This window comes from Watersipora subatra, chromosome 2 (assembly GCF_963576615.1).
Source record: "Watersipora subatra chromosome 2, tzWatSuba1.1, whole genome shotgun sequence".
NCBI classification, from domain to species: domain Eukaryota; kingdom Metazoa; phylum Bryozoa; class Gymnolaemata; order Cheilostomatida; family Watersiporidae; genus Watersipora; species Watersipora subatra.
Genome location: NC_088709.1, coordinates 480709 through 500504, shown reverse-complemented (window position 1 = coordinate 500504; position 19796 = coordinate 480709). Strand labels below are relative to the sequence as shown.

Here is a 19796-nt window from a genome sequence, read left to right as displayed (position 1 = left end):
AAGGGATACTATGTAAATAGTACATTTCTATATGAATGTAACTTTGGATATAAAAGACCAGACACAAGTGAGATCAAATGTACGACTGATGGCAACTGGTCCTCTAGCCCTAACTGCACTAAAATAGGTAAGTTGGCTAAAGTTTTCATGCAGTGTGTAAGTCCTTGCCAAGGTGATTTGTCTTTTCTTTTCTTACTTTTGATTGGTCAATTCTGAATAGACAATTCAGACCGGAATTTCCCGAAAACTACAAATTTGCTTATAAAAACCTGCCCAATGCAGAAAAAGAAAGGTTTCATGCACTCGTCTTGTTCTGAACATCCTAATAACTGAGTTTAAAAGGTTCTATATAAAAGGTGCACCCTAATATAATTATAGAAAATATTCCTAACCTCAATCTGTAGTGATGATTACAGCTGAGTGTGCCTCACCTAAAAGTGATGAGACTATTGAGACAGCTAGCACCAACCAAACAGAGAGATACTATGAAAATAGTACATTTCTATATGAGTGTAAATTTGGATACAAGATGCTACACACAAGTGAGATAAGATGTACAGCTGATGGCAGCTGGTCTTCAAGTCCTAACTGTACTAAAATAGGTAGGTAGGCTTTGTTTTTACTTTACTTTTTGCCATCAAACTTCTTGTACCTGTTGGGTCTGGCTATTTATTGAAAACTCCTCAAACTTCAACCCTCAACTCAAACTCAAAGACCATTAAAAACACTGAATTAAATCTGCAAAAACACCAACTATGTAGGTGTAAAACTAATAGATAGATCCTTAATAATAAGCTTGTGGCTCTGTGTCAAACTATTATTTGATATGTATTGAAGAATTAGTTTGATCTGCCATTGGTCTAATGCAAATTTAGGTTATGTAAGTATCACTCTTTACCCAATGGTGGATCGTTAGTCTTGGTAATAATAGGGGCTCTACTTATGGCCTAGACCATCTCCAACATCCCTTTTGCAGAGGTCTAAGAGCTTGATGATAGCCCAAACAACAACCCGTTAAGTGCAAACCAATCAATAGGCTGAGAAATGTGGGCAGCAGCTTTCGTAAATGCGTAGCAAAAGTTTTTGTAGGAAGAGTATTTGATTGAACATTGGTTAGCATCAAGTCCGATCAAGTTCCGTAAAGACTGTACTAGACTTCATTTTGATAGACTTGGTTTGTGACATAGGATAAACTTCAGGTATGACAAATTGGTTAACTCAGTGTATCTGACACGCTTTTCACAGCATCTTTCAGCTTTTTTAACTAGGACCACAGATGGAACTCGCTATGTATGTTCCTCAACCTCTTTGCTACTTTGTTATTTAGACCTGCTTCAACAAGTCCCAGTAAGGATTACAGTACGTACCTCAGTTGAGCTCCAGTATATGTAGGACCACAACGTCAGATAAATTATACTTCAAACTCTCTAGTCATTTCACTTTAGCCTTCAGAAGGTGCCTTGCATTTGCTGTCATACTCACATCCAATCTCATGCATTATAGTGACCCATATTAAATATGCCCTACCCTGATATAATAAATAAGCCTTGGCACAAGTATCTCTACTAAAAACCCTTTAAACGGCTTCACAACCTACATTCACTCTTTGCAATGCTTGCTAGCAACTCACCATTTGATATTATACAATTTTCCAATATCAATGCTAGAGTTACTTGCTCCTGAAAGTATTCAGTCAAAATACTGTAAATTACTGTGCAGATGCTTTGAGAAGGTTAGATGCATCTGCAGCAGAGTTCAACTTGCATTTGATAAAAATAGGTGGCTGGCTTACTCATATGTTTTTATCCTTGACTTATAGCTCTAACCATTTTCCAATCACTCAGCATCTTGCAAAAAAACTAGATATTTACCGCCGTTGAGCATTTTGTAACTGCGCCTATTACAAGAGCATTTTTGGAGCGCTCGGCTTTTGTTTTCTCTAGCAGCAAAAATGGCTCGACCATTACCAAGCTGACGCTCTTTCATGTTTATATCTACTCGCTCTGTTTGACTTACCATGTTAACAGTGAAATCCTTAGTGAAACCATTCACTTCCATTTCCTGCATTTCAAAGCTGACATTGCCATCTAGGATGCCCACTATTATTCAATCAAGAATTTACTCTCAGGATCTAAACACTTTCCAGGAATTTTGTTCAACGCCCTACCATGATGTTCAACAAATTTTTTGGACATTTTGTCAGGATGGAAGTACTTTGCCCTCTCGCATATCTTAAGAAAAAACCTAATTGTCAGACACTGTCTTGTCATCTTTATAACTCTGCTCAGGCCAAAGTAAAGCTACCCGTTATACTCTCCAGATGTGTGTAAGAAGTTGTCTTGATACTCTCCATTCTCTTCATTCATACTAACTATTACTCTATACCTTTTCTATTTCTCCTCCAATTGAAGTATTTCTCTTGTAAAATATTAAATATCTTTGGAAGACTGAACTTAGTCAATACTAAATATTATAAAAGTTTGTAAAACTAAATATTAACTTATCTCCAGTGAATGGTTAGTCCTAGGGGTAATAAGTCACCAATAAAAACATGTGAAGAGAGAACACTCAATCACTGTCTTTCAGCACTTAGTCAAAGTTACAAGAATTTCATGCAAACCAGAAAAAATATGAATACAAACAGAAATGACCCTACAAACATAAAGATAATGTAGAATCACACAATTGCAAATAGTAATCTAAAAAGGGGAAAATCTGAAATCATGTTACTTGAAGTCATAGTTGTGGTATATCATGTTACTTGAAACCATAGTTGTAGTATGCCATGTTACTTGAAGCCATAGTTGTAATATATCATGTTACTTGAAGCCATAGTTGTGGTATATCATGTTACTTGAAGCCATAGTTGTAGTATGTCATGTTACTTGAAGCCATAGTTGTGGTATGTCATGGTACTTGAAGCCATAGTTGTGGTTTGTCATGTTACTTGAAGCCATAGTTGTAGTATGTCATGTTACATGAAGCCATAGTTGTGGTATGTCATGGTACTTGAAGCCATAGTTGCAGCATGTCATGTTACTTGAAGCCATAGTTGTGGTATGTCATGTTAGTTGAAGCCATAGTTGTGGTATTTTATGTAAAACTAGAAAACTTGCTAGACATCCTTTTAGTTCTGCACACTTTTAGATGAAAAACTTGGATAGACCTCTATCAAAATTTGATTTTACGTTTCATTTTGCAATCTTCAAGATGGATTTGTAACTTTTTTGTTGGCTTTCTAGCTGATCTTTTCTTTGGTGTCGAAGTGGGGACACCACAACGCAAACCGTTCTAGGCAGCACAACGTTCAAGCTGGTACTCTTAGTAGTGATTTGATTCTATTTCATAAAATTGCATGCAAAACGTATTATGGAGCACCAGTTTTTGTATTACTAAAGTTCCTATATCGGCAGTAAAGGGATAAAAAATGTAATCCATGCGGCAGAAAGAGATCCTACACAGCTGCTAAACAATAGAACAGTTATTAGTTTAACAGCCTCCCAGGTGCTGTAGTTGTAATACCTCTGACTACTCTACTTAACATTCTCCCAGTTGCTGTAGTTGCAATACTCCTGACTACTCTATTTAACATCCTCCAAGGTGCTGTAGTTGCAATAACTCTGACTGCTCTATTTAACATCCTCCCAGGTGCTGTAGTTGTAATATCCCTGACTACTCTATTTAACACCCTCCCAGGTGCTGTAGTTGTAATATCCCTGACAGCTCTATTTAACATCCTTCAAGGTGCAGTAGTTGTAATATCCCTGACTACTCTATTTAACACCCTCCCAGGTGCTGTAGTTGTAATATCCCTGACTGCTCTATTTAACATCCTCCCAGGTGCTTTAGTTGTAATACCCCTGACTACTCAATTTAACATTCTAACAGGTGCTGTCTCAATACTCCTGACTACTCTATTTAACATCCTCCCAAGTGCTGTAGTTGTAATATCCCTGACTGCTCTATTTAACAGCCTCCCAGGTCCTGTAGTTGCAATACCCCTGACTACTCTATTTAACATCCTCTCAGGTGCTGTAGTTGCAATACCCCTGACTACTCTAATTAACATCCTCTCAGGTGCTGTAGTTGTAATATCCCTGACTACTCTAGTTAACATCCTCTCAGGTCCTGTAGTTGTAATATTCTTGACAACTCTATTTAACATCCTCTCAGGTGCTGTAGTTGTAATATCCCTGACTACTCTATTTAACATCCTCCCAGGTGCTGTAGTTGCAATACCCCTGACTACTCTATTTAACATCCTCCCAGGTGCTGTAGTTGCGATATCCCTGACTACTCTATTTAACATCCTGCCAGGCGCTGTAGTTCACTTCACGTTCATTCATTCATTCATTCAACTCACGTTCAATTTATATAATTACCTTCTCAACATCAATTTGGCATCTTTAGCCCAAGTTCTTACAAGACAATCGACAACGTGCCAGACATTTGCACAGTAACACCCCTGACCACTTTGCTTAACATTCTCCCTGGTTCATTTGCTTTAATCTTTTAGCTTGCAATTTTTACTAAAGCTTTCAACATCTTTTTTTCTAAATCTTTGGCTAGTGCTAACAGCATAACATGTCCAATAATGTGATATATTAAATAATGTGTGAAATTAAGTTTTACGAGTAGAACTGTAGTTTTTACTGCTATTCCATTTAATTGTTAATTTGATTGACCATTGAGACTTAAAAATATACGAGCAAAGAAATGTAAAAACTTGGCGAGCTATAATTTAAGAGTTTCAATAGAAGTTGCAAGAAGCCTGAAAGAGTTTCATTAGCTGTTTTCAGCTTAATGAGCAACAAGTTTGATTGGTTGAAATAATTAGGGAGAATTTTCAGGAGATGTAAAAACATCTAATCTGTCAAAAACAATTTTAAAGATTTTCTAATAAGTGCTTGTAGAGAAAATCATTTGTGTTTGTATTAGAGACTGCGGCTGTTCTACACTTACTTTTATATTATTTATGAGTCTTGAACTGTTCAACTTTTACCTATTTCTTTTGTTATTTAGCAGTCCTTGATGATGTATGTGTAAAAACTGGAAACATGTTTATAAAAGTTTCCATCATCTGTTTTAGCTGATGCAAAGAAAAAAACAATCATAATAAGCGCAAGTGTCAGTGCCTTTGTTCTACTGGCCGTTGCTGTTGTAGTTCTAGTCTGGAGATGCATTCGCAAGCCCCGGTATGTATTGAGACCCTAAACTAAATTACTTCTGTTGTAATACTGTTGTAAGATAGTGAGTCATGTTGTTGTTGCAAGGCTGTGTGTACAGCTGTGAACAAACCTGTAAAACTATCGTACTTGGCACCATGATAAATATTTTGGATGATTATTATTTATTAGCTGGTAGACTTTGTTGAAAATAACAGCCTTTGGCTTTTGCTTGCAGAAACAAAGGAAGTGAAAATGAACCAGAATCAACTACAGCCCAAGGTGAGCTATACAGCGGTAGATTACAAAGACAACAGTAGGTGTAGAAATATCCTTGGTAGCAGGATACTATTAAGACAGAATGGATGTTCTAACAGAGATAATAGTTTCTAGCAGAGACGTTTTTGCTAATAGGCTAACTTTATTGGCTATGATTGTTTTATCACAAAAGGTGCTCTTGTTAGTAGAGATATTTTTATACTAGAGATGCCTGTCTTTAGTATAAAACTATACCCAACAATCATAGCTAATAGTATATAACTATACTATGAGCTATGATTGTTTTATTACCAAATATACTCTTGTTAGCAGATATAGTTTTCTAATGGAGATGCATGTTTCTAGCTACAAAGGCTGCAGGATACTTCAACAAGCAACATACCTCTACTAGCAAAAATCCCTTTACTAGCAGAAACACCTCTACTAGCAGGAATACCTCTACTAGCAGTAATACCTCTACTAGCAGTAATACCTCTACTAGCAGTAATACCTCTACTAGCAGTAATACCTCTACTAGCAGTAATACCTCTACTAGCAGGAATGCCTCTACCAGCAGTAATACCTCTAGTAGCAGTAATACCTCTACTAGCTGTAATACCTCTACTAGCAGAATACTTCTACTAGCAGTAATGCCTCTACTAGCAGTAATCCCTCTACTAGCAGTAATACCTCTACTAGTAGTAATACCTCTACTAGCAGTAATTCCTCTACTAGCAGTAATACCTCTACTAGCAGTAATACCTCTACTAGCAGTAATACCTCTACTAGCAGTAAAACCTCTACTAGCAGTAATATATCTACTAGTGCAATACCTCTACTAGCAGTAATACCTCTACTAGAGGTAATACCTCTACTAGTAGTAATCCCTCTACTAGTAGTATACCTCTACTAGCAGTAATACCTCTACTAGCAGTAATACCTCTATTAGCAGTAATACCTCTACTAGCAGTAATACCTCTACTAGTAGTAATCCCTCTACTAGCAGTAATGCCTCTACTAGTAGTAATACCTCTACTAGCAGTAATACCTCTACTAGCAGTAATACCTCTATTAGCAGTAATACCTCTACTAGCAGTAATACCTCTACTAGTAGTAATACCTCTAATAGCAGTAATACTTCTACTAGCAGTAGTACTTCTACTAGCAGTAATACCTCTACTAGCAGGAATACCTCTACTAGTATGAATACCTCTACTAGTAGGAATACCTCTACTAGTAAGAATACCTCTACTAGTAGGAATACCTCTACTAGTAGGAATACCTCTACTAGTAAGAATACCTCTACTAGTAGGAATACCTCTACTAGTATGAATACCTCTACTAGCCAAAACTATAAGAAAAGGTTGAGAGCCTTAAATTAACAATACATGTAAATAAAGCACTCTATTTTTAGTGTAACACCAATTACTAATAACAGTGAACTTGAATCAAAAACTTCATAGTAGAAGTAATAATTTTAACAATTCTCATAAACATGTACTGTGCTATGATGACGTAAATTAACCCCATCAAATTTGATTGCATGAGACCCTTTTGCTCCTAATTATTTTATAACAATAGATTATGTTGTTTCAGCTGGACAGGAGAATCCCTGTCCCAGTTTAGAGCCACCTGATGTTATACCACCTATCGGTATGATGTTATTGTCTCTTCCCTCTCTTTTTTATGCGGTATTGTGTGCCAATAGTATTCTGTAAATGTTCTAAAGACAACAATGAATTGATGCTAGAGAATGATGAGACTATATAAGATTATAACATCCAACGTGCTAGCATATCTGTGCTCTTCTTTATTGTTACTGGTTATTGTTATTCTTCATAGGCGGAGTTGTCTCCTATTTGCTATATCAGGCTTTGGTGCTGCTAATATGTTGCTGTATTAGTACATGTAGTTTTGCTCCATGATTGATAATTGACAGATGTTGGAACGTATCCTATGGTGGATATGAATTCTGGACCTCAAGTGAATGCTGGTGCTAGTGCTAAGCCTATGAGAAGCCAAGGAAACGGGAGTCAGCAACCAGCTGGGTAAGCATTCAAACATAAAAACAATCAAGTTTTAAAAAGCTGCACTCACAGATCATGAATCTGTTAGAGAAGGAATTGTTACGATACCGGTTTACTGATCAGATGCTTCTTCATCTTTATGGAGGTTTAGCCTCACTTCTACCCTCATTCCAGTGCAGCCATGTTGCTTTAGCAGCCTCTGTTATATAATAACTTGTGTACCAGTTTAGTAGTTTTAGTGGCTTATGATCCTACACCTACATTAGGGCTTACTAGCTTTAGCCAGCAACTACATGTAAAGCCGCAGACCATCACATTGAAGATATTTCTACACAATAAACTCTGACCACAGGTAAAAAGTAATAGAAATTAACCCATACAACAATGAGAGCATTTTCCTTATATCTGGTACTCAGGATGCATATCCTGTACTCTGTTTCTTTTATGCTGTACTCAGGGCTTTATTAGAAAGATTGATATAATAGTAAGGTAAATAGGATCAGTTGGTGCAATGCAAAGCTTCATGGTTTGTTGTTGGGGCTCGACATTGCCTACAGCTAATCAGTCCTATGAGCAAATCTCTGTTAGAAAAATTGGAACACTGTGCTACTAACTACTCTCTCAATTACTCTCTACTAGCTACTCTCTACTAACTACTCTCTACTAACTACTCTCTACTAGTTACTCTCTACTAACTACTCTATACTAGCTACCCTCTACTAGCTACTCTCTACTAACTACTCTATACTAGCTACTCTCTACTAGCTACTCTTTACTAACTACTCTCTTCTAGCTACTCTCTACTAGCTACTTTCTACTAACTACTCTCTACTAGTTACTCTCTACTAGCTACTCTCTACTAGTTACTCTCTACTAGCTACTCTCCACTAGCTACTCTCTACTGACTACTCTCTACCAGCTACTCTCTACTAGCTGTTCTCTACTAGCTACTTTCTAACTTTTCTGACTTTATATATAGTAACACAAACAGTTTTTAGTCAAATGCATTTTCACTCCAAAAGCTTTTCGATTAGTACTTTTGGGCATTCCATTCTGTCTCTAATAATTTTGGCACCTGTAGTTACAGCATGATTTTTCTGCTTGCATATTAGTGATAGTAGTACTATCACAATACAAAAAATATCCTCCCTTTGTAGAGATCTTTATGCTGAGGTGAGGCCAATACGTGCACTAAAACCACCACCAAAGGCCCAACTGCAGGATAAACCTAAGGAGCCAGTTTATGAGGAGTCACCTGCTTTGCCTGTCAAATTAGACTCAGTAATACTTAAAGAGAATAGCCTCTATGCGAGCTCTGGACCACCTGCTGTAGTGACTGTGGTACAGAAGCAACCATTGGAAATGTTTGACAATGACCTCTATGACCGATCTTATGTTACAAATAAATGAAACAAATCCTTCATATGAGATGTAAATGGGAGTTCAACTTCTCTTCCACCCTTTACAGCAGCCAGAAGAATTTGTTTAACAAACTTTCTGAAAAATATGAAACCATTTTCTTTTTCATCACTGTGACACATTTTTTGAGCTCTACATGTGTCAGTTGGGAGAGGTCAATGTTTATAGTTACACTAAAGATAAGGAATCATTGTCTCCTAATATATTGTTACACCAGATATACTATGTTACTATACCAACTGCTAAAATTCTGTAGTTCTGGCCAATCTCTATATTTCTATGACTTCTCTACCCTGTCATTCTATTATGACAGAATCAGGTGTTGTGATCAAGTATTTACATGTGTGATTACTGCTAGTAATCTTACCCTTATATTATTAATAATACAAGCATTGTCTATGTGTGATTATGTGATTAGTGGTGATTTTTCTACCACCTGAAAAGAACAGATTTCACAGAGAAATCAAGGAGTGAATTGATGCTTGAAGTCTCACATTGCTCCTATGTCTATTAATACTTAGAAAGATTGCTGTCAAGGTTTACAGAATCATATAGTACAAATCTTTTCAAAATTCCACTTTCTTATTGTTCTGCTGATCATATAATGCAGGTGAACCACTGACAAGTAAATTCAAGTGCTAGCATGTTCTGGTATTTCCTTGTTTCACCAACTATTGAAAACAAGTACTACCAAGTGACAGTGTTTCTAACTGTCTCACCAACAAGTGAATGCAGGTGCTAGCAAGTGATAGTCTTCTACTGTCTCATTGATGATCAAATTCAGGTGCTAGTAAATGACTGAATCTTCTAATCTCTCATCTACTGTGTTGTGTTTGAAATAAGTAGAATTGTGTTACGCTATCAATTACTCAAACAATGTTGTGGAGAAGGCTCAGGTTATTGTGTTGAATGCAGAAATATTTCTACTTTAAGCAGTAAGTGCTATAAGTGCTTAAATAAGGCCTATTTATCTTTATTAATGACTGATCAATCTATTTAGACGCTTGATGTAACCTATGTTTGACCTTGCTATGAGCAAGCAATAACTTTAGCAGTTTCGAAAGGGGTTCCATAAGGGTAACAAATGTACTTGAGGTTTTTCCAAGACCTTATGTTTATTTTTAGAACAGATATATTAGTTATACCTATAGACCAGAGGTGCCCAACCTTTTTAGAGTGTTGGCCATTATGTAAAGTTAAGCCTAGGCTGGGGGCCACACATAGCTGCTATGTATATTGCAAATAATTGAATTACCATAATTTTATATATTGCAAAACATGTTCCATCTATCACATGTAATTCTCATTCCCCACAGTCAATAAATTTATTTTAACTACATGTAATTAAAAAATAAATGAATACAACAATATACAGACTTTAATTACATGTAATTACAAAATAAACAAATGTGTCAAAATATTGGTTTTAAATACATTTACAGGTAATTACAAAAAGCATCATATGAAGTTTATGTGCGGTGTGCTTGTTGAAGAGATATTGTGGTGTTAAGTTTTCACTGGCAATGGTACTGAGCATCCTACTCTCAGTGAGCCACTTGGTACCGTTTATCTCGTACAATCCTGTTTAGATCAGGTTTAATGTCTGGAAATGAAATCTTGAGCTGCTGAGCTAGATGCTCATCGGTTAGTCCGATGCGATATTTGCTTTTAGTATGCTTCATACGACTGAAGAACTCCTCACATAAGTAGGTGGAGCCAGAGAGGCTGACCATTCGAAGAGCATGTTTATGTAGAGCTGGATATGTGCCGGCTGGAATGAAATCATAATTAAACTCTATGAGTTCATGGCTGAGATTTTGTTGTTTGAGACGCTTGTTAGCCTGCAAGTCAATGAGCTCCGGCTGCTACACTGCTAGGGTTGACAGAAAATGGATCGGCAAATATCTTTATCTTCTTTTCAGTTTCTGCAATCTGACAAGATCATTTTGCAAATTCAGCTGATAGATCTGACAAGATGTTAGCGTATTGCTCAGAGTTGACCTCAATGCATTGGCCATTCTGCTGACGCTCCGACAGAGTTTTGAAGTGAGCATAATTCTCCTTTCGGAGTTGCTTCTCCCACAGCTCAAACTTTGTCCTGAATGCAGTGATGTATCTCCAGAGTTAAAATATGTCCTGTTTCTTTCCTTGTAGCTGAAGGTTCACTACTGGCATATGCTCTGTGATATCAGCTAGAAATGCCAAATCGGTGATCCAGAATTGATCTTGGAACTCATCACACTCACGACCCTTGTTTCTAATGAATAAACCAATCTCCGGTAGCCGACTGTAAAACATTCGCAGTGTTTTAGTGCTGCTGAGCCACCTGACTTTACAGTAATATCCTACATCTTTCTATTCACAATCCATCTTCTCAAATATAATCCCACGACCAAACACGAGCGAAGCGATTGTTTGGTAGCTTTATGATAAATGCATATGTGCACACAACTCACGAAAATTATTCATTAACGACCGTCGCAAACCCTTGTACCGAAATCTCATCAACGAATTTAACCATTTTCCAACGGAGTCGTTCAAGTATAATAACGATACAAAACACATATAAACCTATTTAAAAATGTTCCCAAGTTTTTATTATTTGTAGAAAAGTTCCTAAACCTTACCCATCTGATCGGACTATACATAAATAGACAGAGTAATTTGACAAGAAATCGTTATTAAAACTTGACGAGCCTTATTTTTATCAAAATTAAGACCGGCAAACGAAACGCCGAGCCACAGAGAATAGAACCATTAAGTCGTGCGCATTTCACGAATAAAACGTGCTCATTTCACGAGTCTATAGCATTGTCCAATTACCGAAGGTTTATGTTATTAATGTAGAAGTACTGAAAAGAAATCATTTCTTTTTTGCCGATTTCAAAGTAACTGACATTTTGAACACTTCTGAGTAGCCTACTTTGGTATTTCAACTAATGTTCTAAGCAGTGAAAGTAAAGCAAATGACGATGATATTTTTTTAATGATTCTTATGAGATTATTACAATATTTAATTATAAGAACAATTATTCGATTTAATAAGATTTAATTATAAGAATAAGCATTTGAATTTACAAGATCGAAGTATATAGTGACCGATGTTGGGCAATATGTTAGTTATTATTTTTTCTAAATAATTTCGTTAAATAGATTTTCTAAAAATCTATATAAATACCACAACTTCTTGATATTGCTACCTATGACGTTTTAAAATGTAAACAAAATTGTGCATTGGTTTTCTATTATTACTGTATTACTATATTAATAATATTGGTTATTCTAATAATATCAGTGCATTTTACTTCTAATATTGCATTTCTCCTATTGCGGGGGAAAGATATAAACATGTAATCTTTTCCTTTCATTATTGCTGTTTGTTGTACATAATAACACCCAGTACATTACAGCTACCATTGCAGTTATCCTATTGCAATGCAGTGCCATTTGACTGCTAATATTGCATTTCTCAACCATCAGTACCCTTTCTTTATTCCAATATCACTTTGGTCGTGGGCTGTATGACAGTGGAATTTCTAGTTTTAAATTGTCGATGGTTCAATGCTCATGATCAAATAAAGTTAACAGTGGATACAAGCAGACCCATAACATGATCCATCCTCAGAGTTTGCGCTGCTAAGTTTTATTTGTGTATAACACGATGGTGCACCACAAGAGAAACATCCCAACAGTAAGAGCTGAGTAAAAGACTTATTAGTCCATTGTTTTTCCCTGCCATTGCAGGTGCTCCATTATTACAAATACCAGACATCTTTTCCAGTGGTAGGCTGAACTCCTTCTCCAGTGGTAGGCTGAACTCAGCAAGTTCTTTTAATAGACTCTGAAAGACATATTTTCCAGTTGTTGTGCCATGAAGACTACTCATTGTTAGAAAATCCTCAGCAACGTTGAACATATTATCATCGCCGTATCATACATGTAATTGCAAACTGAGAAGTGTCAGACCGATCTGTGCTCTCATCTAATGCTATGCTGAAATAAACAAACTTCTTAATCTGGGCTTTCATTGTACGCTCAATGTCCTTACTCAGATTTTCCACTCTTCTTGCAATGGTGTTTCTGGACAGAGCAACACTTTCTAAATTGCTCTTTTTATCAGGGCAAAATTCATCCACAAACACTGCCAGTGCCTAAAAATACTAAAACAAGGTTAAAATAAATGTAATTGATAGTTACTAATATATAATAACAATGAAAATGGCAAACCACACAAACTTGTTGAAAATTTTATTTTACATGTAGCTTTAGGTATATCAGGCTATGCAGGAGTTATAACTTGCCTCTGTCTTTTAAGGTCTACAACTCCATGCCCATAGTTGTTTTATGCAATTCTTACCTGACATAAATTTAAAAAAATGCTTATGTAGTATGATTGTTATTGTGTGTATTATCATCTGTAGTGTAGGACTATAGTAGTTCAGTGTATCGATGTGTATCGCTAATTAATGTAAGAGTGCTTATTGCTTCACATCTAGAGCCCAACTGTCTCTATTTATTAATTACAAGTAAAACAGTAAAACACATAAAAAGGTCAGAGGTCAATAGTAGTCACATGATATTTGCCTCTTCTATTTATGTTCAAAATAACACAAAATAAAATGTATTGTAAAAGATTAAAAATTCAATGCTAGTAAGTCTCATAGGCAATCAACATGTCAAGCTTCTAGTGCATTTGTCCCGTTAACCAAACTTTGACATTCCGTGACCCGCCACATTCGAGCAGAGCTTAGACAAGCCAACAGGAGAAACCCCGTCCAGCGGGTGAACCCTCCAGCAAGTCGCAAACAGCAGCTCCCGTCACACAGGCACCCCGAGTGATCAGTCCAAAGCGCCCCAACTACTAATCCAAAGCGAGCCATTCAACCCCAGCACCAATGGACAACAGGTCACAACCCTGCATGACTAGACAACTCATAACTTGGTTCAAGGTGTAGTTAAGGCTAATCTATTACAGTAAATTTAACTAATTATATCTTAATTATTAACTACATGCATATATTTTAAACATACATGATGACTGGCTAGCATACATCTGACCAATTAATTTATTTGCCGGCATGCATGTCTTTTGATCATACATGATGACTGGCTATTTTTATTTCACCAGTGGAATTAATCTCATTTATCAACAAGATACACTATTGATATTCAGATGCCTTATCTTACCACCCGTCTACAAGCTACTTATTCTCTATGAAAAACAAGATTTAGAAGTGTGTCCATTTCTATCAATATAAATGCCGACTACCCATGCAAACTAATAAATTGAGTAAATGATAAAATACATGCAGGCATAATCAGACATAAGACAATTCCAAAGTCACTACTCAGACACCATCCTTTCCAACCTCCACTAGACATTGTCAAACAAGTATAATATCCGACTACTACTATTAACTACTATATACTACACTACTATCTAATCTACCTAATTACATACTACTTCCTACCCCTCCTTCTCTTCCCTTTCTTATGGAATATTTTTAGCTGGTTCCCAGGTGCGATCACTAAAACCTTTCCATTTATTTTGAAGTATTGCACACCCTGTTTTACAAAAGTATCTAAGAGTCTGTCAACTATATATATGTCAGAGTCAGTTTGAGTTGCAGATTTCCCTGCAACTACTGGTATGGGATTGTCAATAGTTGCACTACTATCTGTAGCAGCAGTCTGGGGAGTTGTCTCTCCATTTCCGGGATGTTCAGTGTCAAACCCTTCAGAGTTTACTGGCCCATCTAGGTCTGGGTTTGCACTTGGCACTAGGCGTTCACCATAGTATGGCTTAAGACGACATGCATTTACTCTATAACTATAAGCAGTTTCATGTCATTGCACCTGTGCAGCAAATATGTGTGATTTGTGTATGCAGTAATAATCATGTATGGCCCTAACCACTTCTTACATAGTTTAGGACTAAGTACTGTTGCAGTTTTTGCACAGTACAACCATACCCGATCGCCTGGAGCAAATGTAGGCAAAACAACTTTGTTTCTTTGATCAAAGTTAGACTTGTAAGTTTGTTGAGCAGAAATTATGATTAATTCTGCAATTTCACGAGCACAGCGCAGGTCAGACAAAAGACCATTCATGTATGCAGTGTAGTCTGGGCCACGTGGTGAAACAGGAAGTAACTCATTGTCAACTGGAAAGATCATATCTCTACCAAACATCAAGTAGCTTGGGGAGAATAATATGGACTGCGTTGCCGGAATAGCCCGATAAGCAGCCATAATGCTAGGTAAGAGCCTTGACCAGTTAGTCTGATTTGTCGTGTCAGACATAGCCCTCAGTTGTGTGAGAATAGTCGAGTTCATTCTTTCACAGGCAGCATTAGTTTGTGGATTATATGGTGATGATTTTGACCATGATCTGCTACCAATGCTTTAGATGCCCCATATCTACATACTAGAAATTCCCCTGTCATAAAGCCCACGACCCAAGTGATAATGGTAAAAATAAAGGGTACTGATGGTTGAGAAATGCAATATTAGCAGTCAAATGGCACTGCAGCGCAATAGGATAACTGCAATGGTGGGTGTAATGTACTGGGTGTGGGTGTTATTATTTACAGCAAACAGCAATAATGAAAAGAAAAGATTATATGTTTATATCTCTCCCCCTGCAATAGGAGAAATGCAATATTAGAAGTAAAATGCACTGATATTATTAGAATAACCAATATTATTAATATAGTAATAATAGAAAACCAATGCACAATTTTGTTTACATTTCAAAACGTCATAGCAAACAATATCAAGAAGTTGTAATATTTATATAGATTTTTACAAAATCTATTTAACAAAACTATTTACAAAAAATAATAACAGTAACATATTACCCATCATCGATGTTGTTAATGTGACTACTACACTTCAATAGTCATCCAAACTTATAATTAAATATTGTAATAATCTCATAAGAATCGTTAGAAAAAAATATCATTGTCATTTCCTTTACTTTCACTGCTTTGGACATCTTTTAGAATACCAAAGTACTCAAAAGTTTCCAAAATGTCAGTTACTTTAAAATCGGCAAAAAAGAAACGATTTCTGTACTTCTACGTTAATTACAGAAACCTTCGGCAATTTGACAATGCTATAGACTGGTGAAATATGCACGTTATTTTTTCGTGAAATGTGTACAACTTACTGATTCTATTTTCTGTTGCTCGGCGTTTCGTTTTTCGGTCTTAACTTTTATTAAACCAAACTTTTCAAGCATTTTGTGACAATTTTTGGCCAAATTAATCTGTCTATTTGTGTATAATCTGATCAGATAGGTAAGTTTTAAGAGACTTTCGACAATTTACAAAGACTTGGTAACATATTTAAATAGGCTTATATGTGTTTTGTATCGTAATTATACTTTAACGACTCTACAAAACGATGGTTAAATTTGTTTATGAGATTTTGAGACAAGGGTTAGCAATGTTGTTGATGAATAATTTTCGTAAATTGTGTGCACATGCATTTATCATAAAAACTCTCAAACTTCGCTCCGCTCGTTCGGTCGTGGGATTATTTCATCGTAGAAAGTTTTAGCAACTTCAGTCGCTCCTTTTGTCTTCAAAGGAAAACACTCAGCCATTTAGTAAAATAATCAACAACCAGAAGTATATGCCGATATCCATCAGCCTCTTTGAGCGGACCAATGAAATCCATGTGAACTCTAATAAATGCCTCTGTTGACATTGGCAATGGCTGCAATGGTGGGATACGATTTTTCTTAAAATCTCTCTTGCTTTGTTGGCATATTTCAAAAGACTTGACAAATTTGAGCACATCTGTATACATATTAGGCCAAAATTATTTCAATTTGATCAGTTGGTATGTACGATCAATACCTTGATGACCCCCCAATGTGGTTCCCATGATAGGACTCCAAAATTGTAGGTACTAGTGATCTGGGCACAACAAGTTGCTTTATTGGGCCAATGTGTCTGCCACTTGGTGTATAGAAGTGATACAAGATGTTATCTTGTAAAACCATATCTTGTGACCTAATTTCTATAACTCTTGCCAATTTAGAATCATCAGGCAGCAAGCCCTCAGACAAAAAGTTTATATAATGACTCACAAGCTGATCATCTCTTTGTTCCTTCGGCATGTCTATTTTGTCATCAAAACTGACCACATTTATGGTCTTAACACCAATTTGTTCCAAAGCACTTCCATCCATTTCAAGTTCATACAAACAAGGTTTGGGTGCATTTTCACTATGAATGTTTCCAGTAGCTAGAACAGGAAGGTGCTCTACCAGGTCAGTCACTGTTTTCTCATTATTATTGTCATTTGTATATGGTCTTCCAGACAACCCATCGGCATTCTTTTTGCTGATGGGTTGTACTCTTGTGTTGTACTTCAAAAATATAGGACTGTAACAACAATGACCATCTACCTAACCTTCCATTAGCATCTTTAATGCTTTTTAATCACTTGAGAGAAATATGGTCAGTCAGTACAAAAAAATGTTTGTCCGCTATGTAGTGTTTGTATTTCTCAATAACTGTAACTAAGGCTAGACCTTCTTTGTGACATATAGAGTAATTTTTCTCATCATAATGAAGCGTTCTTCCTCCATATTCTATCACAGTCTCTAGTCCTTCATCGTCTGTTTGCCCTAGTACAAAACCTACCGCCTTGTCAGCATCGGTATATATTACTGGTTTTGAGTCTGCTTTAGGCAAGACTAGAATTGGTGGTGAGACTAGAGAATTGTATATTGGCTCAAAGGCATGTTGACATTCCGCATTTAAAACAAATTATTGATTTTTGCTAGCCTTTGTCAGTCCATGTAGCAGATTAGCTATGCTACTGTAGTTGGGTATAAAACATGAGTAATACTGTGCTAGCCCAAGAAACAATCTAACCTCACTAACATTAGTTGGTACAAGTTATTCTAGCACAGCTTTCACTTTGTCATGATTAACAAAAAGGCCATTGTCACCAATTGTGTATCCTAGATAAGGAACATTAGTACAAGCTAGCTTGCATTTTGCTGGGTAAAGTTTTAGATTTGCCTTCTTAAGCCTAGCAAAAACCTTCAGCCAGATGCTTTTTGTGTTCACTCCAATTTTCTGAGAATACTACGATATCATCTATAAATGCAAGACAATACTTCCAGCTAATACCTTTTAATGTCTTAGACATTACTGTTGAAACGACATTGGAGCATTCATGAGCCCAAAAGGAATTCTGTTGAATGTATACACTGCATCATGGGTAATAAAACTAGATCTATCCTTAGTATCTTTGTATGATGGCACTTGCCAAAAAGCACCTTTTAAATTCAGCACACTAAATATCTTAGCATCTGCACTGCCTAATGTATCTATGTTTTCAGTGAAAAGTGGTAAAGGCCATATCATTGGTTTAGTGACAGCATTTATGCGCCTATAATCTATTGCCATGCGCCAAGAGTTACCATCAGACTTCTTACCATAAAACAAGGATTATTTCAATCGTTCATTTTCCTCTATAATACCTAGCTCTAGCAATTATTTTACTTGTCTAGAGATTTCTTGCTTTATCACTGGTGAGATTTCATAAGGAAATGAGTGTATCGGATGTGCTTCACTCATGGCAATTTTGTGAGTACGTAGATCCGTGCAACCTAGATCAGCCCATGATTTGGCAAAAACATCAGGGTTTTCCTCTACCATACTCACTGATAAGGCTGAGCTACTCTCCTACTAGCTCAGCCTTATCATGGCTATCTAAAGCACATGTTGAGAAGTCAATGTTCAGCTCATTAGCTGATGCTTGCCCATCAAGCGAAACCACATTTTCGTTACACGCTTGCACGTTGATATTGTTGTGGAATGTGGTCCACTGGGAGCTGAGCATAGGGCTGAGTTAAGCCGAGCTAAGCTGTGTTCAGTCAGGCATGTTAATGAGGTCGGAGTTCAGCCAAGCCCACCCAGAGCCATGCCGGGTCCAACCAAGTAGAACGGATGTGGAGCTTACTAGCTATATAAGCTCGAACATTTGTGTAGAAGAGCAGAGCTGTTCTGGGCCTGTTCATTGCCTGTTACTTGGTTCTTTCTTGTACACCTTGATGAACTAAGCAGAAATATATGTATTGTACTCATGCACGAGTCTTGTACTAGTGGAGGAAAGTGAAGGTCGCACAAAACTTTTACAATATGGCTATCATTAGCTGTAACAGCTAGTTCACTGTCGTTGATGTTTTTGTGGTATTTTTGAAATTTTCATTGATGGAGGAAATTCTAGCTAATTCCCTTTTGAACAGTTATGTCCTAATTTGTGTCATTTGATATATGATAGACTGGTTTGGCTCTGCTAATGAGACAAGGACCAGAACTATAGACTAGAGGTTCAGCTACACAGTAACGTAGTCTTCTATTGTCATCAGCTATCTTCTATTGCCATCAGCTATCGCATTATCAAAGAATTTTACAAGGAATACCGTACAACGATGCTTTGGGAAGGTATATCAAATGTTTCTGCTGTGAGAACACTCACGTTTGGAAAGCCTTCATCTAAACTCTCAATAGTAGAAACAAAAACACCTCCCAGCAACAAGGAACCATCATGATTGTCATATTCTACAGTGGCATTATGAGCGTTCATGAAATCTACACCTAGTATGACATCATGACTAAGATTCTCTATAATATGAAACATGACTACAGCTAAAGCTACTTATACTAACCTCTACATCAGTAACACCTAATATAGGAACTACTGTGTTACCTATACTTCTAAGATTAGGAGTAGTACATTCAGTTAGCTTACATTTAGGATTTATTCTATTTAGAGTTGCAATGGTCATACAAGAAGTTTGTGCCCCTGGTCCACAATTGCCCAAGCAGAAAACTCCCAAAAGCAGCAAAAGTAAGACACTCAGACAAACCCCCCAGACAACCGGCATGAACAGGAGCATT

The 19796-nt window shown here is 36.7% G+C and overlaps 1 protein-coding gene across 1 annotated transcript; it reads left to right on the top strand.

Moving 5' to 3' along the window:
• The first annotated feature begins 5147 nt into the window (after positions 1–5147).
• LOC137387858 (uncharacterized) lies at positions 5148–9395 on the top strand. The gene is made up of 5 exons (XM_068074373.1): positions 5148–5195; positions 5404–5447; positions 7020–7076; positions 7363–7471; positions 8608–9395. The coding sequence occupies exons 4-5, from the start codon at positions 7380–7382 to the stop codon at positions 8858–8860; spliced, it is 345 nt and encodes a 114-aa protein (XP_067930474.1). The 5' UTR covers positions 5148–5195; positions 5404–5447; positions 7020–7076; positions 7363–7379; the 3' UTR covers positions 8861–9395.
• The last annotated feature ends 10401 nt before the right edge of the window (positions 9396–19796 follow it).